Below are 23,363 nucleotides of genomic sequence, written 5' to 3'. Positions count from 1 at the left end.
TCATTTACTCCTCTGAACCTTAAGAAGACAGTAAAATGGGACTATTTCTAACTGCTTTGTTTGTCTCAGAGTTGTTTTTACATTAGATGGTAAACAGAAAAAGCAGTTTGAGAAATTTTAATGCACTCTTTAAATAGATATTGTTATTATCACTCATTGTGTGTATTTAATGTAGACATTAATAATCCAAGCTTTTGGTTAAAAAATGAAGAAACTTGATAGAAAGATAGGTTTTTCCTATGTCTTCCGACTTCTCTTGATATTTTTTTCTTTCCTTCCTTCCTTCCTTCCTTCCTCTCTCTCTCTCTCTTTCTTTTTAGAGAGAGATAGATTGTGTGAGCTGGGGAGAGGGGCAGAGGAAGAGAGAGAATCATAAGCAGGTACTCCATTGTCAGCACAGAGCCCAACAGGGGGCCCAATCCCAGGAGCCTAGGATCATGACCTGAGCCAAACAAAATCAAGAGTAACATGCNATCTGAACGTGGCTCAGCACTGACAGCACTGAGCCTGATGGGGGCTCCAACTGTGAGATGAGCTGAAGTCAGATACTCCTCTGACGAAGTCAGCCAAGCACCCTAGGCATTCTTCCTATTAATGTGGCATCATAGCATATCATATCATGCTTTTTTTCTCCTTTAGTAGTAAGATCTGTCTTTGTTAGTTAGCAAATTTTTACCCATGTCAACTACACACCCAGGGGTTTCCTACAGAAATTTGTTAAGTTTCTTTCTTTTTAAACTAAAATCTTGAATTTTTTATTAATGTCTCCTTAAAGATGTTAAATTAAAAATAACAGATGTTAATAAGATAGGGCCACTAAAAACCTGTTTGCAAACTAATGTCTTATTCACTCATTTTGGGGGGAGAAGAGTTTTCCTGCAGCCAAAAATTAATTGTACTCTTACTCATTCCAGATTTTTAAATTATATTCTATAAGGTTATTATGAAAATTAGTATTGGAATGTCTTGCTAAAATCAAGGTACATTCCCCCCCCCACCAGTCTGCTAACCCTTATGTTAGAAGTAAATTAAATGATTAGTTTGTCATGTATTATTTCTGCTGAGCTTATATTGGCTTTTAATCATTATTTCTTATTTCATTGTCATTAAATCATCTTTTTGATAATATAGTCTAAAGTTTCATTGAGAATCTATACAGTGCTTGCTTATGTTCAGTATCTTGAGTACAGTGTTCTCTTTTTCAAAATTTGGGTGGGGGTTGGCAGCTAATGTTTATTGCTGCCTTTTTTGTTTCTTTGATTTCTTTCATTTTGTCAGCTTTTGAACTTTTAAATAATGTGGCAGGGTGCCTGGGTGGCTCAGTCAGTCCAACTTCTGCTCAGGTCATGATCTCACAATTTGTAGATTTGAGGCCTCACATTGGGTGCTCTGCTGTCGGTGCAGGTCTGCTTGGGATCCTCTGTCTCCCTCTCTCTCTCTCTGCCCCTCCCCCACTTGCACTCTCTCTCAAAAATAAACATTTTAAAAAAAGGTATGTTGAACTATAATTGAACTCTTTAGACAGGCCTTCCTGCTTTCTCTTTTGAGCTGTAGTCCTTTCTAAGGTGTCTAACATAGTTTTCATGCCTATCTCAGGAGCCTGACTTTGAAATGTCCTCTCTTTGTATCACCCTACTTTTTCTCTCTTTTGTTTACTATTAAGATGTCTAGGATCAATGGTTCTGGGTGCTTGCCAGGTTACCCATCACTGACCTGTTTTTATATTTTTATATTACTGACAAGTTTTAATATGTATTCTTAATTTTGTATAAATTAGTCATGAGAGTATTTAGGTAAACCAAACATAGGTTGTTAATTTGTGAATATAAGGTGTAAGTAGTAGTTTGCTAGGATTGCCCTAACACAATACCAGAGACTGGGTAGCTTAAACAACAGAAATTTTTTTACAGCTTGGAAGCTAGAAGTCCAAGATCAGGACATTAGCAGGTTGATTTCTTCTGAGACCTTTCTCCTTGACTTGGATGGCTGCCTTATTACTATGTTCTCCCATAGTTGCCCCTCAGTCCTTTGTATTGTCTGTGTTTGTAGTCTCCTCTTCTTGTAAGGACACCAGTCATAATTGGATTAGGGCCTACCCTAATGATCCCATTTTATTTTATTTTATTTGGTTGTATTTCATTTTTTAAAATATTTATTTTGAGAGGTGGGGGAGGGGCAGAGAGAGGCAGAATCTCAAGCAGGCTGTATGCTCAGTGCGGAGCCTGACACAGAGCTTGATCTCACAACTGTGAGATCATGATCTGAGCCAAAATCAGGAGTCGCCTACAGAGCCACCCAGGTGCCTCGCAATGACCCCATCTTAATTACTCCTTAAAAGGCATATTTCCAAATATAGTTATATTCTGGGGGTTAGGACTTCAACATATGAATTTGATGGGGACACATAATTCAGCCCATAACAAGGTGAATGAAATCTCTGTTCTCTTTCACATACAGATTTATGCTTCAAACACTTACACTTCTCTGATTTCAGAATTATGAAGTTGTCAGCAAAAGCACTCAGGAATTGTTAGATATGCAGTCTTTTTGCTTTTAGCATAATGAGATTCTGATACATATTTGAAGTGAAGTCCTTACAACTAAAATATATTTGCTTTAGAGCAAGAATCTCTCTATACCTTTCCAAATAGGAGTTTCTAGAGTTTGTCCATAACAAAATGATCTTTCCTCCATTCTTATCTAAATACTGTTAAACTGTTGTAGTTAAGGTCATCAAGTTGCCTATGGTTATAATTCTAATGAAATAATAAAATCCTTCTGTTATATTAAGTCAGTGGTTTTATGAAAGTATTTTAAGGTTTTATTTTTAGGTCATCTGAACACCCAGTGTGAGGCTTTAACCCAGAACCCTGAGATCAAGAGTTGCATACTCTACTAACTGAACAAGCCAGGCTCCCCTTAAATCAGTGTTTTTAGATTTTTTAAGTATAACCCTCAGAAAGAAATCTAGNAATTTTTGCATCCGTATTCATCAAGGATATTGGCCTATAGTTCTCTTTTAGAAAGAAATCTAGCTTTTACTACATTAATACACGTGAAACAAAACTCACTCCTAATATATTAATTGTGCTCGGATTTTTGTTTACTGTTCTTATTCCCCTTTTAAAGGTGATTTTAAAACCTTAAATCAAGGACTGATGGATGTGGGTGGGAGGAGGGATGGGCATGGAGGAGGGCACTTGTGGCGATGAGCACTGAGTGTTATGTGGAAACTAATTTGACAATAAACTATTTGTTAAAAAAGTAAATAAATAAATAAAACCTTAAATTAATTTCATGATCCACTGTGGGGTTGTACCCCTTGGTTTGAAAAACCTTAACCTTTGTCCTATCAAGCTTTGTGGTTTTATTGGGAATCGTCTTCCTACCAAAGTTAATATAAGTCAGTGTCTCTAGACATGTTCTTTAACAACTTAGGTTAATGAAGTACTTTACTGTTTATTATGGAACACAAAAATTAGAAGATCAGATCGACTGGTTATACATACATGAACATATATAGCAGATAACTACAATTTTACTTGTTTTCTCGTTTTTAGGCTTTTTATTTTTTTCTTTACTTACTGCATTGGTTAGGACCTCTAATACAGTGCTCTGTAGAAGTGAGAGGAAACACCTTCTCTTGTTGCTGATGTTCAAGAAGAGTTTGTTTACTATCAAATGTTAATAACTATATGCTTTTCATAGTTATCTTTTATTCATATGTGGCAGTTTCCTTTTATTTGTAGTTTTTTACAACTTTTTATCATGTTGAATTTTGTCAAAGAATTCTCTCCATCTATTGAGATATTCTTCAGATTTTCTTTTAGTTTAAGTGGAGTAGTGCCTAAATATTTTTTAATGGAAAACCAAAGTTGCATTGCTGGATTTGTTTGTTTCTTAAGGGATTTTTATGTCTGTTTTCATGAAGTTTTTGGTCTGTAGAAGTTGCCTTGCTTTATAATATTTTCAGATTTGGGGATCAGGATGATGCTTGAAACTTAAAGCAAGTCAAGAATTGTTCTCTTTGCTTCTTACTTCTGAAAGAACTTATATTGGCTTAGTATTATTTTATCTTTAAATAAATAGCAGAATTCATTGTGAGAAAGCTTTTATTATAAATTTGATTTCTGTAATATATATGGGGCTGGTTAGCTTTTCTGTTTCGTATTACAGTGTTGATCACATGTGTTTTTCAAGGAATTAGTCCATTCATCTAAGTTGTTGAATTACTTGGTGTAAAGTTTTTGTGATATTTACATATTAACCTGACAATATCTGAAGGATCTATAATGATGTACTTCTTTTTATTCCTGATGTGGATAATTTATGCTTTATCTTTGTTTTGATGTGTCTTGCTAGAGCTTTATCAATTTCATTACTCTTTCAAAAAATCAGTGTCTGTCTTTATTAAATTTTATCTTTTCTTTCCATTTTTTATTTAATTGCGTTAAAAAAAATTTTTTTTAAATTTATTTCTGAGAGAGAGAGAGTGACAGCATGAGCAGGAGAGGGACAGAGAAAGTGGGAGACACAGAATCTGAAGCAGGGTCCAGGCTCTGAGCTAGCTGAGAGCACAGAGCCTGACGCGGAGCTCGAACCCACGAACTGTGAGATTGTGACCTGAGCCAAAGTCAGACTCTTAACCTACTGAGCCACCCAGGCGCCCCATTTAATTGCTTGTTATTTTTAATATTTTCTTATACTTTATTTGATTTACTCACCAAGATAGACTATACACCAGAAAGTATAAAAAAATATGAAAGAAAAGAAGTCATACACAGTATGGTGAGTGTTCCATGTATATTTGAAAAAAAAATGCATACTCTGGAATTATTTAGTGCAGATTAATAGGTTGGTTGATAATATTTCTCTCTCCTTTTTTTTTTTCTTTTAGTTTACTCTGAGAGAAAGTGTGCAAGTCAGGGGAGGGGCGGGGGAGGGGTGGGGAGGAGATCCCAAGCAGGCTCAGTGCTGATAGTAGAGAGCCTGAGACTGGACTGGGTCTCACAAACCATGAGATCATGACCTGAGCTGAAATCAGGAGTCAGACACTTAACTGACTGAGCTACTCAGGCGTCCCGATAATATTTCAGTCTTCTGTACTTTAAACTTCTTTTATCAGTTACTAAGAAAGGGGTGTTAAAATCTCCAATTATTGTGAATTTGTCTACTTGCCTTTCAGTCATTTTTTTTGTTTGTTTCTTCATATGTTTTTAAGTTCTCTTATTAGGTGTATATACATTTGTGAGGAATATAAATTATTTTTGTTACCACTGTGAAATATCTCAATATCTCTCGTAATATTTGCCTTGAGATTTACTTTGCTAATTATATTAGTAATATAAATACTAATATNAGTACTAATATAGCCACATAACTTTCTTAGCATTTGCATGATACACTTCTTTCCTTTTGTGTATAAATATACCCTATTTATTTATATTTAAGTTGGCATGTTTAGTTAGGTTTAATGTAATTATTAATATAATTGAGTTTATTAATCTTATTCTGTATTTACAACATTGTTTTACTGTTTTACATATGCCTTCTTTTTAGTAAGCTAGTTCTCTTTTAGAATATCATTCTATCTCCTATATTGACTTTTAAAAATTAACTTTATTGAGTTATAATTATGTACAATGAAACACACCCATTTAAAGTATATAGTGTCATGAATTTTAACAGATTTATACACTCTTGCCCAAAAACTACCCTTACAGTCTTTGCAGACAGTTTCACAGTTATCAGCCTAGACAGCCAACATTGTGCTGTTGTTATAAATCACATAAATATTTTCTGGAGTTTTATATGATTGCAGTTATACAGCATCTCTTAACATCTTTCACTCAGTGTAAAGTTTTTGTATTCACTTGTGTTACTGTATGTTTCCATACTTTATTCTGCTCTCCACCCAGAATTCTGTTGTGTGAGTATACATATAACATAATTTGTTTATCCATTTGGATTGTATATGGTTTTTGGCTATCATGAATAAAGTTGCTATGAATATTTGTGTTGAGTCCATGTGTGGACATATATTTAAGTTAAAAAGATTGGTATTGCTAAGTCATATAATGCATGTTAATTTTTTTTGTGGTTGTTTATATATAATTAGCAGTACCATAAAACTCACCCGTTTAAGGTATAAATTTAGTAGCTCTCAGTATATGCACAGTGTGCATCTGTATTATAGCATATTTCATTTCATCATTCCTTCTTATTGCCAAGTAATATTCTATTACATGGATATACAACATTTTGATTATCCATTTTATCAGTTGATAGACATTTCCACATTTTGGCTTTATGAAGATGACTCCTGGTGAACATTCATATGTAAAGTTTTTCATGGAAATCTAATTTCTTTTAAAAACTTTTTTTTAATATTTATTTTTGAGAGAGAGAGAGTGCAGGTGGAGGAGGGACAGAGAGAGAAAGACACACACACACACACACACACACTCACTCACTCACTCACTCACTCACTCACTCACTCCAAGGCAGGCTCTAGGCTCTGAGCTGACATGGGGCTCGGACTCAAAAACTGTGAGATCATGACCTGAGCTAAAGTCAGACACATAATGGACTGAGCCACCCAGGTGTTCCATTGTGGAAATCTATTTTCATATCTCTTGAGAATATACTGAAGAGTAGAATTGCAGGATAATATGAAAATTCTGTGTAGCTTTTTAAGGAATTGCAGACTGTTTTCCAAAATGACTGCACCATATTACAGTCCCATCAACAAAGTTAAAGGTTCTAGTTTCTCCACATCCTCAGCAACACTTGTTACTGTCCTTTTAGATTTAGCCATCTTAGTGACTGAAACGGTATCTCGTTGTGGTTCTAATATATTTTCCCAATGACCAATGACAGTGAGCATCTTTTCATGAGCTTGTCGCCCATTGTAACTTCTTCAGAGAAATGTCTTTTAAATCTTGGCACATTGTTAAATTGGGTTTTGTCTNACCCACGAACCGCGAGATCATGACCTAAGCGAAAGTCGGACGCTTAACCGACTAAGCCACCCAGGCGCCCCTTGTTCTTTATGTATTTTAGATACAAGTCCCTTGTTTGATAAATGATTTGCAGATATTTTCTCCCATTCTTTCAGACCCCTTTGAAGCACAAAAGCTTTAAATTTGATCAAGTCCAGTCCAATTTATTTTGTTGTTGTTGTTGCACATATTTTTGATGTCATGTCCAAGAAGCTATTAAAATCAAGCTATTAAGTTTGATCCAAAATCAAGGTGGTAAAAGTTTTAGCTCTGAGTTTTCTTACACCAAGATACTACCTTACGTCGGTCAGAGTGGCTAAAATGAGCAAATCAAGAGACTATAGATGCTGGCGAGGATGTGGAGAAANGACAGACTCTTGAATGCCGAGAACAAATTGAGGGCAGATGGGGTGGGGGGAGGGGAAGGGGGTGATGGGCATGGAGGAGGGCACTTGTGGGGATGAGCACTGGGTGTTATATGGAAACCAACTTGACAATAAACTATTAAAAAAATAAGTGTTACAAATTTTTTCTTAAAGCTTCAAAGGTTTTTCTTGTAAGTTTTATATTTTTAGTTCTTATATTCAGCTCTTTCATCCGTTTTGAATTAATTTTGTAGATGGTGTGAGGTAAGGGGCCAACTGTATTCTTTTGCATCTTAGTATCTTTTTTTTTTCTTAAATAGTTTATTGTCAAGTTGGTTTCTATATAACACCCAGTGCTCATCCCAACAAGTGCCCTCCTCCGTGTCCATCACCCCCCTTCTTCTCTTCTCCAAGTATCTGTTGGTCCTAGTATGATTTGTTGAAAGACTCTTTAAAGAAATGGCTCAGTTGTTTTCAAAGTATTTGTACCATTCTATTCAGCAATGTTCAGCCCTTCCAGTTGCCTACATCTTTAGCAATATTTGATATTAACCAGTCTTTTTGATTTTAGCCTTTCTACAGGGGTGGGGTGGTTATCTCATTATGTTTTTATTTTGTATTTCCCTGATGATTAATGAAGTTGAATGTGCTTACTTGCCAGCACAAATTTGCCAACTCCCAGTTCAAATTTTTTCCCATTTGGGAGGAGGTGACTTCTCAGTGTTTTTCTTGTGATTCCCATTAGTAGTTTCTCTTGAGCAAGTGTTCTTAAACTTTTTGATCTCAGGGTCCTTTACCTTCTTACACATTATTGGAAACCCTAAAGAACATTTGTTTGTGTGCGCTGTATCTATCATTATATCTCATTAGATTTTAAAACGGAGGAATTTTGAAAATATTCATTTCTTATTGCAATTATAAAGCCACTCACTGCATGTTAATACAAATAACATTTTTAAGTATTTCCTAAAAACAAAAAGGCAATTAGTGGGAGCATGTCATTATTTACAGTTTTGCAAATCTTTTTAATGTTGACTTCCTATGAGGTAGTTTATCATTGAAGCATTTAAAGAAAACCATATTCTCATGTATTTGTTAAAGGAAAGAGTATTTTAATATCCTTTTTAGATAATTTTGATAGTCTATTGATACTATACCAAAACTTGACAAATGAGGTAGTTTCTTAGGTGAAATTTGCAAGGACTGAAATGATTTTTTTATTAGTCAGTCTTCTGCTTAGAATGCATATGTATGGTTTTGTAGCACTGTGCACTGATTATATAGAAGATATTGGTTCACTGAATTATGTAGATCTTTGACATACTGCTATATTTCATTATTCAATATTTAAAAATTACATTTCTGAAAAAAAATTACATTTCTGAACATCCCCTTTGATCTCAATAGGATAGTTTTTAAGCACTGGGAAGCTGTCAGGCTATTGGTGCTGGGTCTGAGTTTTTTAAAATTCAATTTTTGCTTGAAAGCTCAAATGTTATTGCTGGCAACAAAAAGTGTCAGTTTTCGGGGCACCTGGGTGGCTTAGTTGGTTAAGCAGCCAACTTTCGCTTAGGTCATGATCTTGCGGTTCGTGGGTTCGAGCCCCGCGTCGGGCTCTGTGCTGACTGCCAGCTCAGAGCCTGGAGCCTGTTTCGGAGTCTGTGACTCCCTCTCTCTCTGACCCTCCCCTCCTCCCGCTCTCTCTCTCTCTCTGTCTCTCTCTCTCTCTGTCCTAGAAATAAATAAAACATTAAAAAAAAATAAAAAAAAAAGTGTCAGTTTTCCTTGAGGTGGCAGGCATGCTTTGTTCACTTTGCAGAAAATATCGGGGCACCTAGGTGGCTCAGTTAAGTGTTCGACTTCAGCTCAAGTAATGATCTCACAGTTTGTGAGTTTGAACCCCATGTCTGGGTCTCTGCTTCACATCTCCAAGCCTAGAGCCTGCTTCAGATTCTATGTCTCCCTGTCTCTCTGCCCTTTCACCACTTGCGTGCATATGCATTCTCTCTCTCTCTCTAAGATAAATAAACATGAAAACATTTTTAAAATATCTATTTTAGGTAAAATTAGTTTTCCATCAGGAAAGTGGTCTAATTCAGCTTATAACTCAATTGCTCAGATGCTTTTTCTCAAGACAGTTGTGGAAGCACAAGTTTGCAGTAGTAGTGTTTTATTTGGCTTCACTTCCCATCCTACAAAATGTTAACACATGTTTAAGGATTGAGATTAAATTAATTTTATAGCTTCAGCAGGGACATTCTTAAGTCTAACTGGCTTCCTCCCACCCCCAACTAATACTTGGCAGTAAATAATACAGTGACTATTGGGTGTCATTGCCTTAATTTGTACTAAGGCTACCATTGCTTTTGCACAGTCAGTGCAAATGTTTAATACAAGTTACTTCAGGATAGACTGAGATACAAAAAAATCATTCACCACTTGTGTTTATTACCACACATTCACAGTAAAGAAGATCTCTGATAATTAGTTGATGCTAGTATTAGATAAATATAGTCAAAACAGAAAGTCTGGCCATATCTGTAAGGCAAAAGTACAATTCTACAGACTAGATATTAACTCATTTCCTGTATTTGCAGGTAAGTCTTTAATTCAGTTACTTTATCACTGGGAAGTGGAAAAGCCTGTTTCTTTCATTGACTTTTTATTCAGCAGTCTCCCACCAGTGTCTACTGTGCAAGTTTATAAGTCTCTCAGATAGTAGTATGTGCACTTTTTCAACCGGTGCAGTATAAGATATTTCAGTGGTTCGGTTTTGGTTTTTGTTTTTTTGAAAGAGATCTCACTCACTCACTCACTCCAAAGCAGGCTCAAGGCCATAGCACAGAGCCTGACATAGATTGTTTTTGTTTACACACACACACACACACACACACACACACACACACACACACACACACACACACACACACAAAATCCCAAGCAGGCTCCAGGCTCTGAGCTGTCAGCACAGAGCCTGACATAGAGCTTGAAGTCATGAACTGTGAGATCATGGCCTGAGCTGAAGTTGGATGTTAAACCAACTGAGCCACCCAAGCACCCATCAGTGGTTCAGGTTTTTTAGTTTTAAAAATTATAATGATTTTTGGCTTTTAAAAACTTGATGTGTACATTCAAACTATTAAATACCTTTTTTTTAATGCTGAATAAGTGTTCTCAAATGATAGTGGAACTGAACTGGCACTATAACTTTGAATATGTTTTGTTATATAGGGCATGATGAGATAATATTTATGCAGCTAAAGGAAAATAGCGTTATCATATTCTGATTTGTAATTTGCGGTTTGATCCAGATTCTTTGGAGTAGTTTTCCCCTTTTGTGAGTCAAGAGAATTCTGAAATGTCGGTTTCTTTGTATCAGTATAATAATGGATTGAAACCACAAATTGTCTAATCTCCCTTTTTAAATTCAGTGATCCATTCTTAATTATAAAGTTTTGAATTTTATTTTAAAATATTAGTAAGTTTCAAAATAAGTGTTTTTGCTTCCCCCCCCCCCATTTTTTTTTAGAGAGAGTGCAAGTGGGAGAGGGGCAGCAAAGGAGAAAATCACAAGCAGGCTCCACACAATCAGTATGGAGCTCGATGCAGAGCTTGAATTTACTAACTGTGAGATCATGCCCTGAGCCAAAATCAGACACTTCACTGAGTCATCCACACACCCCTAGACAAAATTTAAAAACCTAATTTTGTATTACTGCGAAGCAGAATATTAAGAGTACTCTTATTATGTTTCAACAAATATATATACTGTATTAAAAGCTTTAAGATTTCAAAATAATAATTTACTGGATCATAATGAGGGTACAGAAATTATAGCAAATATGACCGTTGAAGATAGCTAGTAACACAAGGGTAGTAGTGAACACAAAGATCTTTTATATTTCCTCATAAATTTGCCTTAGCGGTGTTCTTTCCTTACTATAGGTTTAGAATCCCATCTGATATTATTTATTTTATGCCTAAAGAACTTTTATGTCTAAAGAATTTAGTATTTCTTATGTAGATCAGCTGGGAATGAATTCTGTTAAGTTTTCTGTTCCAGGATGACTTTATAAAGTGAGTAATTAAAGAAAAAACTTTATCTCTTATCAGTTTTCTTATAGTTTTATATCTCTACATTCTGATCTTAGAGTCATTACATACTTTCTTTTAATCCTCATTTATCTTAGTTCTGAAGGTTCTAAATATGTTCAGTATGTTTAATGCTTATCCTCAGTTCTTACATCATTGTCTGTAGTTATTTTTGTTTGTCTCAAGCTCATTTTCTAGTAGATGCCACAGAAAGCACTCATGTGAACAATATTCTTGCACATTGATAACAGTCTTTAAGCTTAAAAATCAGTTTTGCTGCCTATAAAATACTCAGGTAGTCTTTTCTCTTTGTGATTATTTTAAATGTTATTGCATTTTCTTCTGACATAAAAACATTGCTGTTGGAAGTTTAATGATAATCTAATTTTTTGCCGTTATAAATGAAGTGATTTTGCTTTGATCTCCAAACTTCATAAATTTTATGAAGTTTATTTTGTTTGCTTTTCTCGGTTGATAGTTTCAGTTAAACATATCTTTCAATATGTAATTTAAAAGCTTTTCTTTGTGGAAAACGTTGTGATATTTGTTCTGTTGCTATGGTTTTGATTTGGTTGCCTTCAGGGATTACTGTTTTCTGTCTGTTGGATCTTCTTTGTCTATCTTCAGTATTTGTAATATTTTGGTGTCTTTAAAAATTTCCCCCTCCATTTTATCTTCTATTTCTTTCTTTTTTTTTTTAATATTTTTATTTCCCCTGCGTGAGCAGGGGAGGGTCAGAGAGAGAGGGAGTGACAGACTCTGAAATAGGCTCCAGGCTCTGAGCTGGCAGTCAGCACAGAGCCCAACGCGGGGCTCGAACCCACGAACAGTGAGATCATGACCTAAGCGAAAGTCGGACGCTTAACCGACTAAGCCACCCAGGCGCCCCTTTTTCTATTTCTTTTAAAAGACATAATTTAGGGGTTACTAGGTAGCTCAGTTGGTTAAGCATCTGACTCTTGATCTCAGCTCAGGTCTTGATCTCAGGGTTTTGAGTTTGAGCCCCATGTTGGGTTCCATGGTGGGTATGGAGCTACTTAATAAAAAAAAATAATTAAAAATAAATAATCTGTTATTTACTCACTTTTATATCTGTTCTAGTCCAGTCTTTATTTCTGGTGTTACAATAAAGCATCCTTCTGTATCTCAGGGCATAAACTCCTGATGTTCAAGGCCCATGTCTTTTTTTATCCCGAAACTCAGAACTGCTATAACATAGGCACAGTATGACTGAAATAATCAGGATGATGCCAGGTTTTTAATTTTCACTTTGATAAAAAAGTTGGTCATTTTCATGCTGTCTGATATTTTTCTTTTACTTCTAATTATTTTGTTGTCTCTGATTTGAATTTTTCTAACTCTTGATGTATGTCTCATATAACTTCCTCAGTAAGTCTTTTGTTTTGAAATAGGTTATAATTTTTGTCTATAATGCTTGTTTTACTGATGTCATTCTTTATCTTTACATTATATTTATTTACTAAAGTTTATTTATTTTTGAGAGAAAACATGAGCAGGGGAGGGTCAGAGAGAAAGGAAGAAAGAATCCCAAGTATGTGCTGTCCAGCATGGAACCTTACATGGGGCTCAGTCTCGCCAACTGTGAGATCATGACCTAAAGGAAAATCAAGACTCAGATACTTAACCAACTGGGCCACCCAGGCACCCCCACAGGGTATCTTTTCTAACTAGTTTTGTTGTTTTGTGTAGTGTTAAAAAATATAATGATTACTTTTTGAGTTTTCCTGTCTCTTTATTCCTACCTCATGTTTATCTGAAACTTCTCTTTCCTTCTTTTCTTTTGTGTCTTTGCTACTCAATTTTGACTTCAGGAATTCCCAGCAGTTTCCCCTTAGTATGGAGCCCTGTTCTAGAAGAGAGCCATAGTTGGTCACTTTCAAGAGGTCATAGGAGCTGTTGTTTCATTCACACCGTGGACCCCTTTGGTATTAGATTGGACAGCAACTTTTTCTCCCGTCTTAAAATTGGCCTGCCACGCTTTCCATTGAATACCGACCTTTTAGCTGTTTTGGGCTTCTCTTGTTCTCATGTGGATTATGTACCTTGTTGATCCCTTTACTTTCTTCTACACCAGTGCATGTGGGCACTCAGGTGTGGTGGCTTTCGGTTTGTCTTCATCTGCTTGGAATTTAAGGGAGATAACTTGACCCCTTGCTTTTGCTGTTATTTTGCCCTTGAGTTTTTGTTGCCTCCTTAGTTCTGTGTGTTTCCCTTGGGATTCAGAGATTTAAGAATACTACCTTCCTGGGGTCTCTGGGTGACTCAGTTGGTTAAGTGTCTGTTAAGCTTGGTATTGGCTCAGGTCATATCTCATGGTTTCATGGGTTCGAGCCCAGCATCAGGCTCCACTCTGGCACTATGGAGATTCTTGGTCTCCCTCTGTCTTTGCCCCGCTCCCACTCACACTGTCTCTGTCTCTCTCAAAATAAGTAAACTTAAAAAAAAAATAGCTTTGTCTTCCTCCTTAGAGATGTCAGCTAAAATATTTTTATATGAAAAAATTCATATAAATATGAATTTATATACTTTATGTATGTAAAAATATTATATATTTTTTTAATTGACCACGGTATTGTCTCTTCTGCTACAGTAATATGTGGTTCCACAATATCAGCTAGCTTATAGACTATTGGTAAATAGGGAAATAGTGTCAGTATAACATGGGTGGTGCATTGCTTTGTACATGACTTTTTCCTAAACTGAACAAGGGGATCCTGAATAATGGGAGTTGAATTTTATATTTCATCAGGAACGTAAAAATCTTTCAATTCAGCTGCTACAGAAACAAAGCCCCACACACAGACTCCCAAGAGTTTTTAATTAGAAGTGATAATTAGCAGTGGGGAGGTTGCCTCCTAGAGAGGTACATTCTGATCTAGCAGAGACTTTTCTCATGTGGCAGTTTGCATTTCCTTTTGTGTCCATCTTAGCCCTACTGGTTTAAAGCTCCACTTCCCAGCTCCCATAAGCCCTTGTTTCTCCTTTTCTGTTTTTATTAGCTTTTATTAAGCCCCGAGGTAGCATTTCAGCCGCTGTTAGCTGCCTTACTGGGGTGTCCCAAGTTATCTCTGGAGGTGTTCCAGTCATTGTTTTTCTTGGTGCTATGGTTACAGAGTTAACGGGGCATTGACTGATCTGCCTTGTGTACCCCCTCTCTGCCCTCCTGGGCCAATTATTTTTTCCTTAAGCCTTGTTATTTTTAGTGTTGCAGAATGCAGGGTTTTCAGAATGTAAGTATTTATGTTGTAGCAGATGTACTAAGAGACTTCATCAAGAAGATGCTGGAGCTTAGTCTTGTTGGCTTTGTGGTATTCTTTCTGTTCTTGAAAGATATTATGAAGAGAGTCTTGTTTTCTGGCAATGGAGATCCCACGTTTGGGATATGAGGCTTCCTGTTCATCTTTTAAGAATGCAGGGGAATGATAAATAGTACACATAAGAATTTTGTCATAGATCACTGAGGTGTTATTTTGTGCTATAATAGACATACTGTTGTAATGGAGCTACCTAAAATTAGCAAACTACTGAGTAAAAGTAAAATTCTATATGGTATGATATGGACTGATGTATTTTGACAATATCTTTGTTCTGTTTTCATCCAAATGTAGTCATTTACAATTGCTGAGTTGTTGAATAAGAATGTTGATTATATATATAAATTATATTTAATATAGGTTTAAAAATCTAATCTCATCCTTACCAAAAGATTTCAGGAAGTCTCATTAAAGCAGCAAGAAATTGGGGCACCTGGCTGGCTTAGTCGGTAGAGTATGTGACACTGATCTCGAGGTTTTGAGTTTGAGCCCCATGTTGGATGTAGAGATTGAGGTTACTAAAAAATAAAAAACACAGCAAGGAATTATAGGCCAGTATTAGAGTAATGTAAGAAAATCACTCGTGGTTGATGACTCTAGAAAAATTTTACAAAGGAGAAAGATAGATGTACAAGTGAAGACAAACCAGTTATTATTTGGAGTATACTCTTTCAGTCAATAATATTGCAAAAACAGTGTAAACTGGTGATGTAGATTTGCCCCATGTAAGGAAATGAATAGAGAGCTTTATTATGGAGTAAACTCCTTAGTGTTAATTTGGTTATTTAAAGAATTGAGGTTGGCACTGGGTGTGGCCATTGGTAAGCCTTGTTTTTGGTAATATGTGATATGCCAGCATATTCCAGTGGGGTTCTGTCTCTTACCCTGAGTGCTCACGGAAACAACCACTGTTCTTTTCGACAAATATAAGAGATGGGGATAATTGCTGAAAATTCATAGCACATCTTACAATTGAGTATTTCAATAGCACAGACAGTTTAATGGACATTGGGGAAAGGATCTGAATTGAGATTGCTGTAATTATATTGGTATATTTTAAGTGTATTAATAATAAACACTCTTATAACATTGTCAGATTTTTCCTTTTTTTTTTTTTTAACCACTGTTGGATACTACATAATCCTATTTCGTTTCTACTGGATGTGAAAAGCAGGAAAATATCTTACACATACTGTGTCTTTTTTAAAAATTGAGATATAACTGATAAACATTAGTTTCAGTGTATAGCATAATTTGATATATATATATATATATCTATCTATATATATGGGTGTGTGTATATATACATACACCCACCATGTGTTCTTTATCCAGTCATCAACAGGTGGACACTTAAGTTGTTTCTGTTGGCTATTGTAAATTAAGCTGCAATGAACAGGGAAGTACATATCATATTTTATAAGTGTGACCTATAAGGCAGAATGCCTATGCTCAATGCATGTTTTTTCCCCCCTCATATCTTAAGGAAGAGAGAGAAAATCCTTCGAAACGGAGTAGGATTGAACGTGATATAGATAATAATTTGATCTCATCAACACCAAGAGCAGGAGAAAAGCCTAACAAACAGATATCTCGAGTAAGACGGAAAAGTCAAGTAAATGGAGGTTTGTTATGATTTAGATATTCTTCTATTAGGTGTAAGCAGAAATTTCACCTGACATGTTTCTTTTCTGTTTTTAAAGATCGACTTTGTGTAGTTTTTGCCTTATTTTTGTAATCTCCTTTGTTTTAAGTATTTTCATGAAATGAAATAAAAATTACCTGATATGAATTAAAATGACAAGTAAAGGCAGAACAACTGGCTTTATACTATTATGAAAATGTATATGGAACACATTTTTTTAACCTTTATTAAACTCATTTCTTAAAGCAGTAATAATTTGTGACTTAATTTATTGAAATAAGTACAAAGAATTTGTTTCTGGAACTTGGAATTTCAGCTCAGAGGGGTCTTGTATCACTCAGGACAGTGATTCTTAACAAGGGGTTGTTTTGTCCCTAGGGGACATATGTTAATACCTGGAGACCTTTTTGGTTATCACAACCTATAGAGGGATTGCTACTCACATCTAGCAGGTAGAGGTTAGGGATGCTGCTAAACATCCTACAGTGCACAAGGCATCCTCCCACAATAAAGAATTGTCCAGACTCCAGTCAGTAGTGCTGCAGTTGATAAATCTTGTTCTAGGTCAGTATGTTGTAGTATTGCTGAGAAGTTCACCAAAGTCCAAAAGGAGTAAAACAAGGACAAGTAGAGGAACGTATAAAGAACAGCTCTTTAGAGCATGAGGTGCTGTTTTCTAGCCAATGCTGTTTTAAACACATTGGCAAGAATACCTTCTCTCTATCCCCTCAATTCAATATTGTATCTCTGTTTTTCGAATTGACTTTCAGGGAAAAAGAAACAAAAGAGCTATAGCAGCAAAGAAAGAATTACGGGTAGATACCAAGTAAAGTTGTGAAAGGTCAAGGATGATAAATCAGAACACATTTGTGTGAATTTGTTTTTATTGTATATTTTCCAAAAATCATTAAAAAATTTTTATTCTTAAGAATCTAAAAAAAACAAAAGACAAAGACCTGTTTTTCTTAACCACTCTGAAGTGGTGCCTGGGTATATACATAAGTAATTTTTGCTGTATGTTATACATAGTTTTCTGCTTCAGTAGATCTGTGTTGCCTGTATTTATTTAGCTGTTATTCATTAGTAATAGATTTGAGGGTAGGTTTTATGAAGTAGGCAGCATCCCAAAATGTAAATAAAAGATACAGTCTTTCATTTGTGTGTTTGATGTTATAACTTGCTTTACTTACAAAAAGTTTATTTCATTTTCTGTTACACTGTGGAAGCCTATAGTCTATATACTAAAAGATTCAGTTTTTGTGAAGTATTTTAAGGGAAAAATATTTTCATAGTGGACTGTTTAAAACACATTTTTCACAGTCATATATTTTCTAGATTGCAACTTTTTTTCTTGTTTTTGTTTTTTCTTAGAAGCTGGTAGTTACGAAATGACAAATCAACATGTAAAACAAAATGGAAAATTAGAAGATAATCCTTCCTCTGGCAGTCCTCCAAGGACTACATTGTTGGGGACCATATTTTCTCCTGTCTTCAACTTTTTTTCACCAGCAAATAAAAATGGTAAGTATAAACTGTTACCCATAATTTGGGTTTAAAAATTAGTTTTCCTGGTTTTTCAAGAGAGCTTTTTGATTTTACTGGTGTATTTTGTCAGCATCTTATGTTTGTTTTCAGCCTCATTAAAAATACACAGCTCCTAAAAGACTTTTTTTTCTTTTTTTCTTTTTTTTTAACTGACTGAAATAAATTTAGGTTATGTTTAACTCTGTTGAAGTGCATGATCTCCACTTTAACTCTCTGAAAATCTAGATGATAAACTGGGCTGGAAGGAAAATTACTTCTTTTATGTTGGAATGACTTTTATGATACTTAGTGTGTAGAAGAGAGAATCCTGAAACATTTCCAATATTCTAGATCAGTAAAGTAGAATTTGTGGAATATTTTAAGTGAGCTGAAAGCAGGTCGTTTTTTGTAACACATTTTATTTTTATTTTTCATTTTCTTGATTTTTTCCCCATAGGGATAATTAATTTGAATATTTAGTAAAACTACTCTAATTCAAATGAATTGAAGTTTTTCATTTTATGTAATAATGCCTTTGCAAAAGAAATTTGGATTGTTGCTCAGCATTTTTTTTTAGGCTCCACACCCAGCGCTAAGCCTAATGCAGGAGGCTTGAACTCATGACCCTGAGATCAAGAATCAGATACTTAATGGACTGAGCCACCCAGGCACCCCTGGCATATTTTTAAAAAAGATTTAGCTAGCGTTCTATCTTTTTTGTTAAACTTTAACTTCATAAATGATAATTTAGTCTCTAGACGATGTTGGGCAGGAGATCTTGTCTTTATTTTTGTATCTACCATCTTGTTTGATAGTGTGAAGCACATGGAAAATAGCCATTAAATGCTTGTTGCTTGATTATTTAAATTCTAATTTGAATATGTTTCTGGATGACAATACGAGTTTTTAAAGGCAGAATGGTGCACTATAAAATCTAGATGCTCTGGGGGGTGAAAATCATGCGTGTTAGCACATTTAAAAGGACTATGAAGTCCTATAGTAGAAATAAAACAAAAAATTACCTTTAACTTTGTTTAACCCCATATTTCCTAGACATATATGATCCGAAGAACCCTTTCCGGTGGAACATCTGTTAACATCTTGTAAAACTAGTGCCCCATAGACCATCTTTGGAAATAGCTGGTGTAGTGGAAAAAGAATAGGCTTTGGAATTAGAGAAACTTGTCTTAAAATTTCAGCTCTGCTGGGTGCCTGGGTGGCTCAGTCATTAAGCATCTGACTTCAGTTCAGGTCATGATCTCACAGTTCAAGAGCTTGTACCCCACTTTGGGTGAGCATATATCCCACTTGGGGTGAGCTTGAGCCAGTAAAAATGAGCATCACTTCTCCCTTTCTCCGTCTCCCTCCTCTTCTCTCTGCCCCTTGCTCTGTCAAAAAATAATCCCAGCTCTGCCTCTTTAGCTGTATTACCTTGGTCCAATTCTTTAAATTCTTGAACCTCTTTATCTGTGAGAGAAGATAATTATTCTTAAATATGGGGCGGAGGCAATTTGAAGATTTTGTGTCATTCATTTGAGTATTTGCTGTGTCCTGGCCATTATGTTAGTCGCTGGAGATTCAAGGATATTTAACACATGCATGGTCCCAGTGCTCAAGGAGCTTACTTTTTTTTTTTATAAGAGGGAGAGAGATCTATAAATAAGTATAATAAAATTTTAAAAGTACATTGTAGAGGTATGGGGTAGTATGGTATTCAGAGAATGGAATGGTTCTGTATTCTGGGTGGCATCTCACAATAGTCTTTATAGAAAAGCTGAATCTTGAAAGGTGGTAAAGGGTATTCCAGGTAGAATGAGCAGCATGACCAAAGGCATAGTGTTTGAGAAACTGAAATTAGTTTGTTACAAATGGAGCATTGGATTTGAGGAGTGCACAGAATGGTTAAGATAGTTATAAGGATGACAGATCAAAACTAACATGGTAAGATATTTGAATTTCATCCTTAGTGGGGGATGACTGAAAGGTTTTAAACTCGTGAGTAATATGAACAGATTTGTGTTTTCAAAAATCATAATGTGTCAGCTGCATTCTAAAAAGGTTGGGTCAGGGAAAAACAATTAGACTTGTGGTCCACTTGAGACTTCATGCAGCCTTAATTGTGATATTAGAGAAAAGAAGAAGGATCAAAGATACAGAATAGACAAATTTTGAGCACAGATTGGAGGTGAAAGAGACCAGAGATTAAGATGACACAAGGTTGGGGCACCTGGGTGGCTTAGTCGGTTAAGCGTCCGACTCTCACTTGGGTCGTGATCTCGCGGTTCGTGGGTTCGAGCCCCGCATCGGGCTCTGTGGTGACTGCCAGCTCAGAGCCTGGAGCCTGTTTCAGTCTGTGACTCCCTCTCTCTCTGACCCTCCCCTGCTCACGCTGTGTCTCTCTCTCTCTCTCTCCTAGAAATAAATAAAAATATTAAAAAAAAAAAGACACAGGGTTATTTTTTCAAGAGAGGTTAGGTTCTAGGAGATCCTTGGGCCATGCTGCGTGTGAGATGCCATGAAACAACCAAATAAAAATATCTGGTAGTCATTTGTCCTTCTGGTATGGAGCTTAGAAATCTGTTTAAGCAGTAGACTATTGTATTACCAGCTTATAAGTATCATTTGAAACTAATGGAATAATGTTCAGCAAACTAAGATCTTGGGGGAATATTAAGGACTGGACTAAGTAAAAAAGCCAGTAAAGACATTCAAGAAGCCAGGAGATTGTGTGTCATAGAAGCCAAAGGAAAAGAATATCAAAACCCAGGGGCAGTTATAAAGATTGAAGGAAAGGAAATGAGTATTGAAAAGATACTGCTGAACCTGGCAATTGCAAAGTTTTTGGTTTCTTTTTCTTTTCCTAATTTTTAAAAATATTTATTTATTTATTTATTTTTGAGAGAGACAAAGAGTGAGTGAGCAGGGGAGGGCAGAAAGAGAGGGGAGACACAGAATTTGAGGCAGGCTCCAGGCTCTGAGCTGTCAGCACAGAGCCTGATGGAAGGCTTGAACTCATGGACCACAAGATCATGACCTGAGGTAAAGTTAGACACTTAACCAACTGAGCCACCCAGGTACCCCAAGTTATTGGTTTCATTTGCCAGAACAGTTTCAGGAGAGTGACTGGAGTTGGAAGCCTAATACCTTTGGGCTAAAAGTATAAAATAGTAAGAAAGGAAGCAGCAAATCTAAGTTACTGTTATGAACTACTTGACTATAAAACTAGAGAGGTTACAAAGTCTCAAGGAATGGTTTCTATTTGTGAGAGACAAGTATGTTTTTAAGCCTCAGGGAAGGATCTAATAGAAAGAGATTGAAAATAGAGGGAGAATAACTAATGAAGAAAGTTTCTGGAATCTGCCGACAGGGATGGGATTAAGGGAACAGGTTGTAGAAGGATTAGAATGGAGAAGGGAGTGAAAAGAGATATTTTTCTCTAATGCTGAAGGAAAGAAACTGTGAGTTGTGTGCAGAAATAAATGTTTGGGCAAAAGTTGATTTAAAAAAAAATTTTTTTAATGTTTTATTCATTTCTGAGAGAGAAACAGTGTGAGCAGGGGAGGGTCAGAGAGGGAGACACAGAATCGGAAGCAGGCTCCAGGCTCTGAGCTGTCAGCACAGAGCCCGACGTGGGGCTTGAACCCACAGACCGTGAGATCATGACCTGAGGTAAAGTTGGATGCCTAACCAACTGAGCCCCCCTAGGTACCCCAAGAAGTTGAGTTTTGATAAGTTACTTTTTCTTTGAAGGAGGAGGTGGTGCCATGTGCTGTGATTCCTGGTGGCAGGAGCTGAAGAGAACAGTGAAGCTTTAGAATGTTTGTTGTTGGTTATAATTAAAAGAAACGCATACATACTCCAGTAAGCCTTTAAGTTCATTGATTCAAGAGAAATTTCTATGATGGATGACAGTGGAAAGACAAGGGAACAAGAACACTGTTGCTGGCTTGAGAGTGGATTAAGTGATAGACCATGAAGTCTATCTAGATGAGAAGGGTGGGGAAGGGGCTGTTAAAGGATTGTTTGGGACAAAAGAGACTGGCCTTTATCAAACATGAAGGTCACATGTAATGGGAATATGAAATAGATAATTAAAAGATTAGAAAGTTATGGTAGGGGATTGATATATTTGAACTTTAGTTTTTAGAGATGAACAGTTTCTTAATGTGAATGTCCAGGTTATGGTCATGGTGCTTGCTAAAGAGAGCAGTGTGGATGAAGATGGAGCTGAAGAGGGCAAGACCTTTGATTAGTCTTAGGGATGAGTCATTGCTGTTGCCTGTAGTAACAACTAGCAGGTGTTTCATAGAGCTTTAAACTGCCAGCTAGGTGTTAAATTCCTCTGATTGAGAGGATGCTAGCAACAGTTGGTAGATTACAGCAGTGGGGATAAATGAAGAATTATATAGCTAGGGGACATCAGTCTCAAAGGAGCAGGGATTTTTGCACATTAATGGAAAATCAATGATCTGGTGGCAGCAGTGGAGTAAATGAATTCTGATTCAGTTAGTATGTTGAATATGAAAGAATAAAGAGCTTTGAGGGGAAGGGTATCAGGAAAAGATATTTTTTGGGAAATAAGTTACATTTAAAGCTGTGAGGGAGAAGGAGTGTTGTGTGAGAAAGTTGAGAGTATGGGAGGTTGATTTTGTTGTAAAAAATGACATTTTTTACATTGGATTCCATAAAGAAATAGAAAGAGTTGACAGGGTCCTCTTATCATGGAAGAAGAATTGGGCAGCAGCATCATCTAAGTTGTGGCTGAATATGATTAGGGAAGTAGCTTCTGCCTTTGTTACTGAGATGGAATCTTGTTAGGAAATTGTTCTTGTGTCTCTGAGTAAAAATGTTCTGATTGTTAGGGTAACAGCTCATTCTTTCATAACCACCTCTGGTTTAAAAATTACAACTGTCCACAGTGGCTAGGATGCTTAGTACTGGACTAACTTGAGGATAGTGAAAAATACACACACGCACACACACAATGCCTACTTCATAGTAGACACTTAAATATTTGCTTTATTGAAAAGTTCTGTAGTCAACAATACTGCATTGTATACTTAGAAATTGCAAAGAGACTAGATCTTAGATTTTCTCACCACAAAAAATGATAATGATGTGGCAGGATAGAGGTGTTAGCTAATAGTAGGTTGGTAATCATTATGCAATATATAAATGTTAAATTAGCATGTACACCTAAAACTTACACAAGGTTTTATGTCCATTATATCTCAAAAGTTTTTTAACGTTCTAAATTATGACTGACTATAACTGGATGTTAAACTGAACACTCTTAAAAATTTTGTTCACCAGTAGCACTCTAGCTTATAAGAGTCCTTATTCCTCATTATTTGAAATATGTAGATGAAACTCACTAAACGGTGGTGTCCTCAGCTCTGTG

At 35.9% G+C, this 23,363-nt stretch overlaps 1 protein-coding gene across 5 annotated transcripts in view; it reads left to right on the top strand.

Annotated features, from left to right (window-relative positions):
* Positions 1–23,363, top strand: part of CTDSPL2 (CTD small phosphatase like 2) — a 77,978-nt gene that overhangs the window by 29,239 nt on the left and 25,376 nt on the right. For 4 of the 5 annotated variants that reach the window (XM_077764500.1, XM_077764497.1, XM_077764498.1 and 1 more), the window contains 2 exons: positions 16,280–16,418; positions 17,810–17,959. In XM_077764500.1, coding sequence (XP_077620626.1) covers positions 16,280–16,418; positions 17,810–17,959 — 289 coding nt within the window. The remainder of the gene's footprint in view (positions 1–16,279; positions 16,419–17,809; positions 17,960–23,363) is intronic. The other variant, XM_077764501.1, reaches the window with a different exon arrangement.

Source organism: Crocuta crocuta, unplaced genomic scaffold, assembly GCF_008692635.1.
Source record: "Crocuta crocuta isolate KB4526 unplaced genomic scaffold, BGI_CrCroc_1.0 scaffold102, whole genome shotgun sequence".
In the NCBI taxonomy this organism is placed as follows: Eukaryota; Metazoa; Chordata; class Mammalia; order Carnivora; family Hyaenidae; genus Crocuta; species Crocuta crocuta.
Note: the sequence above shows the minus strand (reverse complement) of the source record. Positions and strands in the feature narration are given on the sequence as shown.